Source organism: Bactrocera tryoni, chromosome 1 (assembly GCF_016617805.1).
Source record: "Bactrocera tryoni isolate S06 chromosome 1, CSIRO_BtryS06_freeze2, whole genome shotgun sequence".
Taxonomy (NCBI): domain Eukaryota; kingdom Metazoa; phylum Arthropoda; class Insecta; order Diptera; family Tephritidae; genus Bactrocera; species Bactrocera tryoni.
The window spans coordinates 83,678,709-83,693,318 of record NC_052499.1 but is presented as its reverse complement, the minus strand read 5'-3'; the positions used below and the strand labels follow the sequence as shown (position 1 = coordinate 83,693,318).

At 35.1% G+C, this 14,610-nt stretch overlaps 2 protein-coding genes across 2 annotated transcripts in view; both read left to right on the top strand.

Annotated features, from left to right (window-relative positions):
- Positions 1-8,241, top strand: part of LOC120782628 — a 406,655-nt gene extending 398,414 nt beyond the window's left edge. The window contains exons 14-18 of the mRNA XM_040114996.1: positions 3,763-3,955; positions 6,292-6,434; positions 6,988-7,289; positions 7,474-7,595; positions 7,790-8,241. Coding sequence (XP_039970930.1) covers positions 3,763-3,955; positions 6,292-6,434; positions 6,988-7,289; positions 7,474-7,595; positions 7,790-8,226 — 1,197 coding nt within the window. The 3' untranslated portion in view covers positions 8,227-8,241. The remainder of the gene's footprint in view (positions 1-3,762; positions 3,956-6,291; positions 6,435-6,987; positions 7,290-7,473; positions 7,596-7,789) is intronic.
- On the top strand, positions 8,240-9,920 carry LOC120782629 (serine/threonine-protein kinase minibrain-like). The gene has a single exon (XM_040114997.1). The coding sequence runs from the start codon at positions 8,257-8,259 to the stop codon at positions 8,773-8,775; it is 519 nt and encodes a 172-aa protein (XP_039970931.1). The 5' UTR covers positions 8,240-8,256; the 3' UTR covers positions 8,776-9,920.
- Positions 9,921-14,610: the final 4,690 nt, after the last annotated feature.

The window sequence follows — 14,610 nt, the reverse complement described above, 5'->3', positions numbered from 1 at the left end:
GTGTTGTTGCTGTTGTTGTTGCTGTGGCTTTGCATTTTTGTGTTTACATTTGCAATCCGATTTCGTAGCTGCATAAATCGTTGGCAAGTTGGCTGCGCTGGCCGCCATTCACCATGTCGCTGCATGTGAAAGTGTAGACATGAGAGTGTATGAGTGCGCATGAAAGTATGTGTGTGTGTGCGTGTGTGTGCACTTCTTTATTAATCGCATTAGAGGAACTTTTCAACTGCTATTTGCCATCATTGCTGCATTCGAACGGCACTAAATTAGCTTAGGTTTGTGTGCCCATTTGATTGTAATTCGAAATCGTAACTGTATTTGCGGTTGCCAGAGCTGACCCGGATTTACGAGCTGGTCTTTTCAAATTGCTTTGCCATTGCAAATCCACTCGTAAATTGTAACTTTGCGAAAATACTACAAAACGCAATGCAGTTGCGCACAACATGCGTTCGCATGCAACTCGAGCGATTTGTTGATTTTTGTACAAAAAATAATACTTTTGCGTAATATTAATATGAGTGGGCAAGGGTAAAGGAAAATTGAACGCATTAGAAAGTAGTTTTCGGTAATGAGGCAGATTGTGCTCAAAACCACTCAATCAGCTCTGTATCATTAGCCACAGTTGTGCTTATTGGCATTGGCTTTAGTGCAAAATAGTTCTCTGCCTTTTCGAATACTAAATCTAGTTACAAGTGATTAACAATCTGGAAATTTAAATAAATGCTTTGCATATTCCACTTTAGTTTGTAAATATGTCGGATGCAAAGAAAATACTATATATCCATTGAGGAAACATAGAAATTCATCTATGATCCAAAGCACTTAGCGACGTGTCCAAGAAACATGCTATTTCGGCGAGGTCAGAACAAAGTGAAAGAGTTTATGTGATTAAGTTTGACGAGGATTCTTTTCAGTGAACGTGTACCATACAAGTTGTACATATATGCTAAGTATGACAGGGGCTATTCTGTTTGGAATGGTTAAATAACATATTTATATACTCTGCTACAATAGATGTGTCCACAGAGTACTCAGAAGGTCTCTAGAAAACTTTTAGTTTGGAGGACTAGTGACAGTAAACCTAGCCTTAACGATTTCAGGCCCAAATATGTACGAGTAATATATAATTTGCTGCGCCCTTTTATTTTGCAAACTGAAAGGTGCCTATCGCTTTAGAACAATTCTTTGATAAAAGTCGTTTTATAGCTCAACACGAGTGCCATAGAGCGAAATATCTTCGGAATTTTCTAACTACATTTTTAGTTTGCTTTCTCTTTTCCTCTAAATAAGTGCCTGTTATCACCTATTCTTTGACGGTAATTTGCTTTGAGAACTGTTAGGTCTGAGAAAAGTCGTTGAGTCCAATATTGGAGAAAACAGTAAATGCTAAGGCATTTGGGACTGTTGAGTTTACAGTGAGCTTTTCAATGCGATTTTTCATAAAACTTAAAGTATATTGTTGCTAGTCAAGCGACATAAATCGATGGTCCATATCTCACTGGCTAAACTTAAAGACTAGTAAAACAGAGCTAGTATTGTTCACTAGGAAACACAGAACTCCAGAAGTTATGCCGCTATTAATAAATGGTGCTATGGCAATATTATAGTAGGTGTTCTAGCAAAGTACTTGAGACTATTTTTAAACAGAAAGTATTCATGGGAACTAGAAATGGTGGCGCCTAAATGTGGATTAACACCGCAAGGAACTCATTGGTTCCAAACAGCAGTTGTGGGGTTGATTATGGCATACGGTGTTTTGGTAATGAAAAACGAAAACGCGGTTAGGCGTATTGAAGGCATACAAAGAGCACATTTGTGGAGCTCTTAGAACCACGCCAAGTCAGTTACTAAACGCTTTTTTACCTTAACTGTCGACTGTCATGTTCTGCAAGCAACTGGCGGTGAAGTCAGCTCTTAGACTGAGAGCAGCCTCGTAATAACGGGCATTCTAAGATACTCAGTCCCCAATATTGTCTTCGCTTTCAGAGAAGAGCGGAGAAGTGAACAGGAAGCAAGGATAAGCATCGATACGGAAATTTTCAAATTGGATAATAAACCTGCAATGAGTTGCATTAAATAGCCTTTGAGGCAGATGAACTAGTCATAGCTGGCATCACCCTAATTTACTCCGGAAATGAGGAATATTGCCTCTGGCTACTTGTAGATATTCAATCGACAAAGATGCTATAAATGGAACATATACGAAGACTATTAAATTTCATAAAGGATACATACGAACTCTTGCAGGAAAGCTAGCAGGTCACTGGCTTAGTGACCGCTTTGCCAGTAGTCTAGAAACACCTTATAACGACTATTGTCGAAGTAGTCTAGAGTTAGAAAAAGAGGACTCTAAAAAATATACTTTAAGCGAATGCAAAACGTTGTACAAATCGAGGGTTTCTTCACGATATTTCAGAGGTTACATAGTTAAAACTTTTTGTATGGATGAACTTCATCAGTTGCGTGGAGTGCTTCAGAGAGCAGACAATAGAATGATGGAATTTTGGTTTTGGTGGTTTCAGAGTGCATTTTGTAAAAGCTTAACTGCCTTTGTGCAATTGAAATTTTTCCCAAAAAAGTTATTACTATTACTAAATTTTTAAGATTCAGATTCGTCGTGACGAATTAAAAAAAAAATAATAATTTCGAAATCGATATCATGAATATTTTCGAAGAAACAGCTTCTATAAACAACAGTGAGTTATTTAAAACGCATTTACCATAAAATTTTTTTCTAAAAACAAAAAATTTGTGAATTTATCGGTTATAACACCAGTTATATACCTAAAAGAATACCAGTTATCTACCCGAATATGCATATTGGCATACATAAATTTCGACTTAATATGCTATGCATAAGCAATGAAATCGAACTGAATGGATTTCTTACATACATATTAGACTGTCAAAAGGCCTTAACACAAAAAGTAACGGATAAATTTGTTACTTTGCCTTTGGTAAATATATGTCGGTATGTGTGGGTGCATGAGAAAGACAAAAAGAGGCACGCTACTGCATAGACTAGAATGTACAAGGTAATTTGAGCCAACTACAACTACGCTACGAAATACAAGCATACGTACAAGCAAACAATGTACAAAATTGTTGCATACTTGAGGGTTGGCCCTTATGTATTTAAGTATATGCTTATGTATTTGTAAATAAATACGTATGTGCAAAGCTAAATGAGTGTATGTGATGTGTGTGTGTTCAATGTTGTTGTGTGGGTGTGCCAGCAAACTTTTTAATGATTTAACTAACGAAACTTTTGCCTTTCAACTTTTTCCCTTCCATTTCATATCAACGAAAACAACCGAAATCCACATGAATGTATGCAACACGACGCGCCACTACTTAACACACGCACAATTCAACAACTTTGCTTTCATTTCGCATTTCGCTTTTGTTGCGCGCTTTTCGCACATTATTTCTATTTAATAAACATTTGATTATCTTCCTTTATATTTGTTTTTATCTTTCTGCACTTCATTTTGGTGTTTTCTGTTCTCTTATATTGTTGTTATTTTTATTTAATTTTCTTGGCAACTCTGTCATCGCCAAATCAACACGCAACGCCTGCAAATATGCAACACAATAATTTGTGAAACCAACGAACCAACCAACCGACGCCACCGCCGCACTGACTGCAATCCCAACAACAACAACAACAACACCAACCCCACCACCGCGGCAATCCTCAAAAACAACGGCAACCAACAACAACCACAAATGTACTGTGGGACTCGCTGCGTCGCCGGGCAGTCGAACGAAATGCGAAACTCACCAAAGGAAATTGGCGTATTTAATGAGAACGGAAGGAACTTTGTAGCCACAAAGGATACTTCGAGGGATTTCAGCAATTCTCAAGATAATACCGACCGCGGCAGCATGAGCGACCAGGCCTTTGCGTGCTCGGCAAGTTCGGTGGAAAGTTTACCCAGCGCTTCCGGTTCAAGTAAGTTTATACTACATGTCTCTCTCCCTCTATATATAGATATATACATATATATAAATATAAGTGTCTGGAAGTCGCGTTCATGCCTTTGGCTGGCGAGCCAATCAAAGTCTGCTCCAACCCACAAATGGTTTTTGTTCACTTTCAATTTTTCGCAAATCTGCTACCGCAACTGCAACCACTTGCCTACGTGCCGCTCAGCTGCAAGTGGCGTGTCTCGCCCGAGATGCTCGCCAGCCGCTTTGGCCGGATGTGCTGTGCAGTTGCATATTGGTCTATTAACTGCTTAGTTGTTTTACATACAGATTTACAAGAAGAAGAGTAAGAGGACGAAGAAGGAGTAATACAAGTTGCTAGCTGCAGCTGCTGGCTTCGCGCTGTGTGCGCCGTGCCCACCCATGGCCCACACACTGGGAGGTGCTTGTTCTGCACACTGTTATTTAAGTGGTTTTTCGGCAAGCATAATAAAAACGTGGAAATTCTCCGAACTTAATGAATTTTTAATGTGCTGTTGAAAGTGGAAAAGTTTACACTGGAAAAAATACGACAAAAACAGCAAATAAAACAAAACGTTAGCAACTTGAGGCTGCGTAACAGCAAGCAAAGTCAAAGCGTTAAAGTTCGCATGCATTTTAACGACCCTGCAGTCGACGGCAGCAAGCCAGTGTTGCATTTCACTGTATGCGGCACTCCACTCATACACATGTAAATGCGTGTGTACTTGTATGTGTGTGTGTGGCTGGCAATTCTTGTCCGCATATTGAGGCTCAGCAAATTCTGATCGCCGTTAAACAATTTTAATGAAGCAAACTTTTGCTTTTTCTGTTGCGGCAAAAATGCCATGCAGCCCCCGAACTCATAGCCGAGAAACAATAGCTGGCAATCAAAATCTAAAATACCGTTAAAAAATCTACGCAAAGCAAAATTAGCAAAAGTTCATCCTCAAATCGGCAAAAGCGATTGCCTTGCAAAGTGGATTTTCTTTGCTTTACAGTTAGAAACTATACGAGCAGCAATTGCATTATTAAGCAGTTTGCCTCTTTTACGACTCTACTAAGCTATCGCTATCGATTTGTTGTGGCGTTGTAGAGCCGACCAAATCTTAATAAACCGTTCTAATAACAAAGCTACAAAGTCAAAGTTTCACAAAGTCGAATGAATTTCGGAAAGTTTTCATTAACCAAATTTTTGGCAGTAAACTTCTTGCTCTTAAAGTTTAAAATAGAACTCGCATAGAGTGTTCTTCGGAATTTTCGAAAATTAATCATGCAATAAAATATATTTAATTAAGAAATAAAAGTTTAAGCGATTTAGAAAACATTAAAAGTTTGAAATTTCACACACACTGAGCAAATTTTCTTCTGTGAGCATTCTTGCGCCTTTTCAATACTGTTTGTTTTCCACCTACATTTTAAAACCACATGGCAACCCCTTATAAAAATCTGTACTTCTGTAAAAATTCTCAATTCAAAAATATTTTCAACGTTAAACTTTCTTCAAACGCTCCAATTTGTTATATTTCTCTGGCTTATACATTTTATTGCATTAAAATTTTGGAAGCATCTGGTAACCCCTTTAATAAAATTTTTCAACTGTAAGAAATATTATATCGCTTCAATTTGTAGTGTTTCTCTATTTTAAACATTTTACGGAATTAAAATTTGGAAACATCTGGCAACCCCTTTGACAAAAATTTTGTAACTATAGGAACTATTAAATCGTTTCAATTTATAATATTTACCTGGCTTATGCATTTAATAGAATTAAAGTTTTTAAACATCTGGCAAACCTCTTTAAAAAAATTTTGTAACCATAGGAAATACTAAATCACTTCAATTTATAGTGTTTCTCTATCAAATACATTGTACACAATTCAAACTTTGAAAACAAATGGCAACCTCTTTAAAAAAATTTGTGACTGTAGGAAATATTATATCGCTTAAATTAGTAGACTTTCTGCTATCAATTTAATTTAGTTCAAAATTTCAAACAGGTGGCAACCCCATTCAAAAATATTTTCGAATGTACATTTACTTAAAATTCTTAAATTTTGTTGACTTTCTTACTCCTATCAATTTTAATAGGTTCAAAATTGGAAACAGGTGGCAACACTATTCAAAAATATTTTCAAATGTACATTTTCTTAAGTCTCTTAAATTTATATAGCTTCTTTCTCCAATCAATTTTAATCAGTTCAAAATTGGAAACAGGTGGCAACCTTTCAACTTATGTTTTATTTAAGCATCTTACTAAATATTACACAAAAACTAAAGCGTTCCCTTTTGCCATTTAACATTTCATATTTATCTAACAATTTCCTCTCTCCACCAAAACAGGTACCCAAGCTTTGGTGCGACCAGGCAGCCCGCAGAGCTCCATCTCCACCGAGGATCGCGCTTCGTTAGTGCAAATTTGCAAAGCCAAAGCACTTGTCGACAGTATGCCGAATCCATATGATAAGGATGCGCTCAAGTTTAAAGTAAGTACCATAAGTAAGCAGCTCAGATACAAATAGACTAGCAAAGAACGCGTCGCGGATGCCAATGATTGGCGGCCGAGGCAGCTGTTGGGCGAAAGTTTCGAATGCGACTGCTGCTCGGCGCATCGGCAATACGAGTGCGAGTGAAGCTTCAGTGGCGCTGTCACTTTTGGCCCAACTTGCGACTTGTTGGCGTTCGATACACTTTAGAGTTGAAAATAAGAGTAATTCTACAAATGCACTCAACACAGGTAAAGATTATCGGCCCTTCGGCGCTTCAGTGTCTTTGCCAAATTTCGTAAAGCACTCTCAATGACTGCCATTCGCAGTGTTGATGAAATGTCAAGGCTTTTTGCAGCACTTGTATCTGAAACGGCCGTTCACTTCTTGAAGACAACCAACGAGTGCACTTCGAAATTTTAAACGCTACTCCTTCGACGTGCGGCAAATGTAAATCGTTATTGTTGTTGTATCCCTTTATCTTTTGTGTATTTTCGGCAGTTATCTTTAACCTCTTCGTTACTCATGCACTACTCTTCTTTGCTCCCAACAGAAAGGTGACATAATCGATGTGCTGTCAATGAATGCCTCCGGCATCTGGAAGGGTCGTTGTCACGGCCGTATCGGACACTTTAAATTCATCAATGTTGAAGTGTTGCCCGAGCAGCGTTTGAAGTCGTCGAATAGTAAAATCCTCTGTGCTGGCGGTTTGGGCATGGGCGGCGTCGGTGGTGTTGTGGGCATGGGTGGTGGCGCCAGCATGCGGCATGTCAGCAGCAATGGTCCGAGCTCGGTCGAAGATTTACTCTTTCGCATTGGACTGAAAGAGTATACGTCGGTCTTCGTTTTAAATGGGTAAGTGGCGTAAAATCGAATGAACACACGAAAGAAAATAAAGTTGTTGAGCAGTTGATTTTGTATTAAGCAGCGAAAGTTAAAGGTCGCAATGCACAAAAAACTAGATGTACTATATATACTTGAATACTTCAAAACGCAGGAAATTTGTTTAATACTTTTTCTCTTTCCTTTCCTTTTATAGCTACGAAGACCTTGAACTTTTCAAAGAGCTGGAGCCTGCCGATTTGGATTATTTGGGTATTGTGAATCAGGAACATCGCGCCAAATTGTTAACCGCCGTGCAGTTGCTGCACGATATTGAATGTAAGTCATTGCACCCCTCAAACTTAGCTATCAAACAAACCACTTAGCATAGCATATTGATTTCTTAATTCTTCTATATTAACTAGCATTTAATATACCTGCATGTCTCTTTTATATTAACCCCACCTAAACCCCCACTAACCCCGCTCCATCATATCATTGTTTCGCTACAGCCACCCATTTCTCCCAAACAGGTTCGGACGGCGACATCGCTGGTTCGAGCTCGGAGAACGACGAGACACGCCTGAATAACATCAATAAGAAGCATGGCGCATCGCCCTTCGGACGTCGACATTTTCCACGCGACTCCGGCTGCTACGAGGGTTCGCCTGTTCCCACCTCGCAGACACCCACACAGAACATACCCTCCACCGATGAGTCCAACAGCTTGGACGATGTCGTCACCAAGTGTTCCAGCGAGATTATGAAGCGCGTCGAAAGCGCGCGCCGCCAAAAGGAAAATCCCTTCAAAGCCGGACTCTCCGCACGCGTTGGCAAGAAGGCGCTACTGGGCGCCAGCCTAATGGGCGAAGACACCTTGACACGCGGCGGCGGCCTCAGCGAAAAGTCCAGCGACTCGGGCGTCAGCAGCAGTTCGCTGTCCTCGGGTCCCATGAAGAACAGCACTTAACACTTACCCACCATACTCGCGCACGAGCTGATGCTTGGCGTCGGCCTACCCGGCCCCGGCGTGGGCTTGGCTGGCGGCAGCATCGGCGGTGCGCTAGGCGGCGGTGGCGCCACTTCACCTACCACATCCACTGCCTCGGCAGGCATCGTCGGTTGCGGCAGCAGCAGCGGCCTACTGGGCAGTGGCGGCCTGCTTCCCGGCTCTGCCTGCAGCACCTTGCCACATCCGCCGTCTTCCGCCGCTGCGGCCGCCGTCGTGTCCAGCGCCTTGGCGGCGGCATCGGCCACATGCGCGGGCGTCGGCAGCGCAACGGCGAACTTGAATAGAAATCTAGTGATATTGCGCAATCACTTGCGTAAAAATACAAATGTGGCGCCCGCAACGGCGGCGGTAGCGCCGGCGTCAGCGTCCACAGCGCTGTCCACACCGACGCACACGGGCGCATTCAACGATATCACGCCCACCAACACCAACACGAACACACTGAGCAGCAGCACAATCAGCGCACACATCAACAACATCAATACCAATCTGGATCGGGATCAATAGCCCAGCAGCAAATGGCTTGGCGCTTTTAATTTAGTTCGCTTATTACGTTATGTTAATTAGATGTAAAAAAATACGCAAATTAAGTGTGGAGAGTAGCATTAAAGTGAAAATCAACACTTCATTATCATAGTATAACTGTACATAGGTCTATTTATAGTTGTATATGTGTATGTAAATCGCTGTGATGACGCGTTCGAATATGCTTCAGTTCAAATGTACAGTTAAAATAAATAGTGCACTCACACACACTCATACACGCGCACACACACACATGCATTGTTATTATAGCAAACACAAAAAAATATAAAACAACGCTTTTATATATTTAAAAAAAAATATATATATATAAATATATAGTATAACGGATATTTTGCATCTGTAATTTGAGTACTTCCTCAGGTGATGGCATTTAATAAACAGCATTTAATTATTGTATGTTTTAGCGGCAATTTTTATGTACAAAAACTTCGCAGCATTTATGCAAATTGATTGAGAACAACGCGCTACAACAACAACAATAAAAAAGTCCGAAACAGTTTATTTAAAAGTATTTATAAAAACATCAACAAAAGAAACGAAGAAATTTGTGTTTTGCAATTCGCAACCACAAACACACACACATATAAATAAACAATAAGAAATTAATATAATTAGAATGTGCGTATGCGCACACACGCACACACTTCTGCGTTAAATGAAATTAAAAGCCAACTGCACACACACACACACACAAGCACACCATAAATACGTGATATTTCAATACGTCCATGACTTTTTTGCTTCAATTTGTCGTTACTTATGTATAGTTGGTTAGTATTAAAAGCGCATCGCATTAATTTAATTGTATTTGAAGTTTTTTCACATCACTTTTTCCACCTTTATGCATTTAATTATAGAAATTAACGGCATACGTTCAGCTATAAAATAAGCTGTGCACGTTACTTTCGCTTCTCCTCTTGAATTGTTTGCAAATATTTAATTTAAATACGCCAACAAATAAAAATAAATAAATAATTGCATCGGAATCAAATTATTTTAGAGCTGAAAATCAAAGTTACCACCTTGTCAAATTATTATTCTTAATATGTATGTATGTATTTAGTTTTTTCGTACTTGCAGCCTAAAGGTAGGCAACAGTTAATTTGTTTAATGGTTTAGAGATAAAAATTCTGAAAAAAATTTCCAAAATTCTTGGTTCAGTCACTGCTATTTTCACAATTTATAGCTTAAAAGCAAAAATAAAAAAAAATGTGTTTACTACGAAGCACAAATGGAGTACGGTTATACATATAACTGAATTTATAACAGACTCCTGCACTTTAATTTATTTATTTTTTTAATCAATTTATAAAACTTTTATAACATAAAATAAATTTTCAAACAAGCTTTCCGAAATTCTTAGTTCAGTAACTAGTATTTTGGAAAGTTTACAACTTAAAAGCAAAATTTTGAAAAAAAATATATGTATATTTTTACCATAAAGCTCAAATGTCAGACTCCGAGACCATATTTTTTTTTTTTTAAATTTATTTATAAATCTTTCTAAGCATATTTACATACATATTCTTCTTCCTTCTGAAATCGCTATTGTCAAAAAAAAGGAGAACAATTAATGAGATAACGAGAAACTGACGATTATTTTTAACAGCTTTTCCCAGGAAACTAGTTTTCGCACGATAGCTCCCTTTTCGTAGACCAGGTCACATATATTTAATTTTTTTTTCAAATATGCAGCCAAAATGTAGGCAACAGCTTATTTTTTTATGGTTTCAAGATGAAGATTCTGAAAAAGCTTTCCGAAATTCTTAACTCATCATTTTCGAAAACTTACATCTTAAAAAAAAAAATTTGCAAAAAATATTTGTATCACGAAGCTCAAAAAGAAGAGAATTACATAGCTGAATCTATGTCGTCATTTTTGCAAGACCATACTTTATTTCATAATTAATAATTCCTTTTCTCAACACAAAAAAAAATTTAAACAAATTATATACATATGTACCTAAACACTTTTTCAGCGTTGCCATCTTTTTGCTATACTTATTTTTAAAAAATAATGATACAATGAATTTGAAAAAAAAAATTTAAGCAAATGAAAATCTTTAGTGAAAATTTTCGAATGACAGTGTAAGTAAAAACAATTAAAACTTCGACTAACGCGTATAAAGAGAGACTTTACAGTAACCAGCGCTAATACTCACAGCACTACTTACAATTTCACTAAAATTCCGGTTAGATAACCGCTTAATTTGAAAAAAGAATGGAAATAAATATATGATATAAAATAAATACAGAATTATAAATCAAATATTGAAATAACAGAACTTAGGATTGAAAAAAACTAAAATTAAAAATCAAAAAATGGACATTTTTAGTTATTTTTAACAAAAACTTAAAATAAAAGAGTAAAATTAGTTAAAAAAATGCCAAAACTTCTTTACTGAATTTTTTTATAAACAAAAGATTAAAATAAAAAAATAAAATCAATTAAAAAAATATTTCCTAGACTTTTTTTTATTAAATTTGATTTTGCTGTCGTGTTCAACAAAGACTAACAAACTTAAAGATGAAATAAAAATTAAAATTAATAAAAATATTTGTATGAGGACTTCTTAATTAAATTTGATTTAAACTAAAAATTAAAACAACAAAATTTTATAATAAAAAAATAAAATTTTTTCAAGACTTATTTATTAAATTGTATTTCCGTCGAATTGAATAAAGATTATCAAACGCAAAGTTAAACTAAAAATTAAAGAAACATTAAACCTATAAAAAAAAAATTGAAATTACAAAACTCAGAATTGAAAAAAAAATTTAATTAATAAAAACATATTTTCAAGAAGACTTCTTCATTAAATTTGATTTAAACTGAAAATTAAAATTACAAAAAATTTTAAATTAAAAAATAAGATTTATTTAAAAAAACATTTCCAGACTTCTTTATTACATATATTTTACTTCTGTCGAGTTCAACAAAGTTTAAAAAACCCGAAAGTGAAACTAAAAATTTAAATAAAAAAAAATTAAAATAAAGATATTAAAATGAACTTCAAAAAACGTCTAACGAGCCGTTTCCCAGATTTACTAATTAATGTTTTTTGTTTGCCTTCAAAAACTGCAATTCAACAAAGAGTAAAAAGAAGATTTTAATAATCAAAAGCAATACTACAATCGAGTATGTGCTCGAGGTTATGTAGAGGGCGTTGGTGGAAAATACAATAAATAAAATTCTAAGCAAACGAAATGTAAATATTAAATTCCTATTTTAATTAAAATTAATTTCTACATAAAAAAAATATATTTATAACTATCTCATAAAAAAAATCTAGGCAAGAAATAATGAATTTTGTAAATATGGCAAGCAACTGAGCATGAAAATTTTAACACCAGTAAATCATACATATATATTTAGCAACTAACTGTAAAGATATGCAAATGTTCAATAACTCAATGTATTCAATAAGCAATAATCAAAAGAAAAAGAAGAAGAAAAAGACAAATTGAATTGTATGTCTATGGCTAAGTGCATACGATGAAGATGAAGATAAAGAATGAAATATATTAATTAACTAGCAATAACTTTAAATAAATAAAATAAAAATAAAAACTGAAAGCGTATGCCAGTAGTTAGAGCACAAGGTTTAGGTGTTAGGCCAAGTGGTTGCGGGAGTAAGGGAGTGGGGGCGAGAAATCAAAAGGAAACAATACAAACTTAAAGAAATTATGTAAATATACGCATACATATACATACCTACATGTAATCTATGTAAGTGTGTGTGGCAAACGCACGCAAAAGTTGTTACGAATACTTTATTAGGGAAATCAAATGAGAATTAATGAATTAATTTTTAAACAAAAGTAATTAAGCTAAGCATTACAGAATACAGAATACGCATTTAAAGCAAAACAAAAATATGAAAAATAAAGAAAAAAATAAAGTTAAATTGAATTTATTGTAAATTATTGCAAATGTTAGCAGCAACCGAGAGAGCAACGCTTTTTAAATTAGAAACATACAAAAATTCAGTGAAAAAAGTTAAGAAAAATGAAAGTGGGAAAGTAAAAATTAAATAGCAAATCTACAAATAAATGTGTTAGTAGCTAAAAATAAAGAAATAAAAATACTGGTTCAAAAGCGTGAGCATAGAATATAGCATATGCATGTTTGTATATGTGAATGTACAAGCGCACGCAAAGCAAAGACAAACAACTTGTTCGAGTAGAGAAAACCAAAATTTGCAAAAACATAAATCCAAGGTGTTTAACAGTAATAAATGGCACTTAGCGAGTGGTTGAGAGTGTCTGCAAGCCAATTTAGATGATCTATTTTGATTTTTGTTTAATTATTTTGATTTTTGAAAATTGTTTTGATTTCTGAAAATTTTTATCGATTTTTGAAAATTTATAAAATTGAAAATTAATGCTGATTTTTAAAAATTTAAATGGATTTGTGAAAATTTATTTTGATTTTTGAAAGTTGTTTTGATTTTTGAAAATTTTTTTGATTCATGCAAATTTATTTCGGTTTTTGGAAAATATATTTAGCTGTTTGAAAATTTATTTTGATTTTTGAAATTTTTTTTCCGATTTTTGAAAATTTATTTTGATATTTGAAAATTTATTTCGGCTTTTGAACATTTATTTTGACTTTGGAAAATTTATTTCGGCTTTTGAACATTTATTTCGATTTTGGAGATTTATTTTGCTTTTTCAAAATTTATTTCGATTTTTGAATTTTTTTCCGATTTTTGAAAATTTATTTCGGCTTTTGAACATTTATATCGATTTTTTAATATTTATTTCAATTTTTGAACATTTTTCTGCAACCAACTTGTCACTTGTCATGCAACAAACTTAAACAAATTGCTACAAAATCAAACCTAATTGGCTTTGTTGCACTTTTTCTTCACTTTACTGTACTTTGGCAATAGAATAGTTAAATTTAACTTGAAATTTACAACAAAAACTGAAGTCTTGCAAAAATTTCCACTCAAATACTTGCTTCACACATTACCACTACAATGCCACAAACAAACTCGACAGCCACAACAAAAATTTAGCTTCAAACGCCAAAAACAACAACAACACTTTTTATGTACTGTAGATATACTATGAAATCTAAATATAAGAAATTGCAGAAATTTGCGCAGTAATTTAGAAACCATATAAATCAATTAGTCAAGCTTGAAATGAACCTGGCAACTTAAAGCTCTCGCATTTGAGGCAAATTAAGCGAGTAAATTAATTGTGTGTCGATGTTGAGGGCGCTAGCAAAAGCAAATTGAAATGCAAAATACAAAAAAAAAAGTAAAAGAAGTAAATTTTAGTAACACACACACACACGCATAAACAATCTAAATCGAGTAAATTTAATGAGAGAAATGAAAGCAAATGACAGCAAATTGCAGTAATTGCATTTGAAAGCAAATATGTAAAATTAATTTTAACGAAGCTACTGCATTTCCATGTATGTATGTATGTTTATGGGGGCGCAGCGTGGAGCAAAAATTAAATATTAATTACTAGAATAAATAAAAGTATTGAGAGATTTCCAAATAAAAAACACATATCTAAAAATTAATTGCAATGCGTTTTATTTTTGAGCGACATGTGTTGAGTTGATTATTTATTTATGGGAAAGGTGAGTAAATGCGGTAAATATGTAGCACAATTATGCCCTTTACAAGATCTATCAAGTTTACCACCAGAGAACCTATAAAGTATAACATTGTGGGCAAAAAATAGTAAGACTTTGTAATTTAAATTTCGCGCTAAAACCAATTCGTAGAAATATTTTTTTTCTAGAACGGCTGGATTAATTCAGGAGTTGGT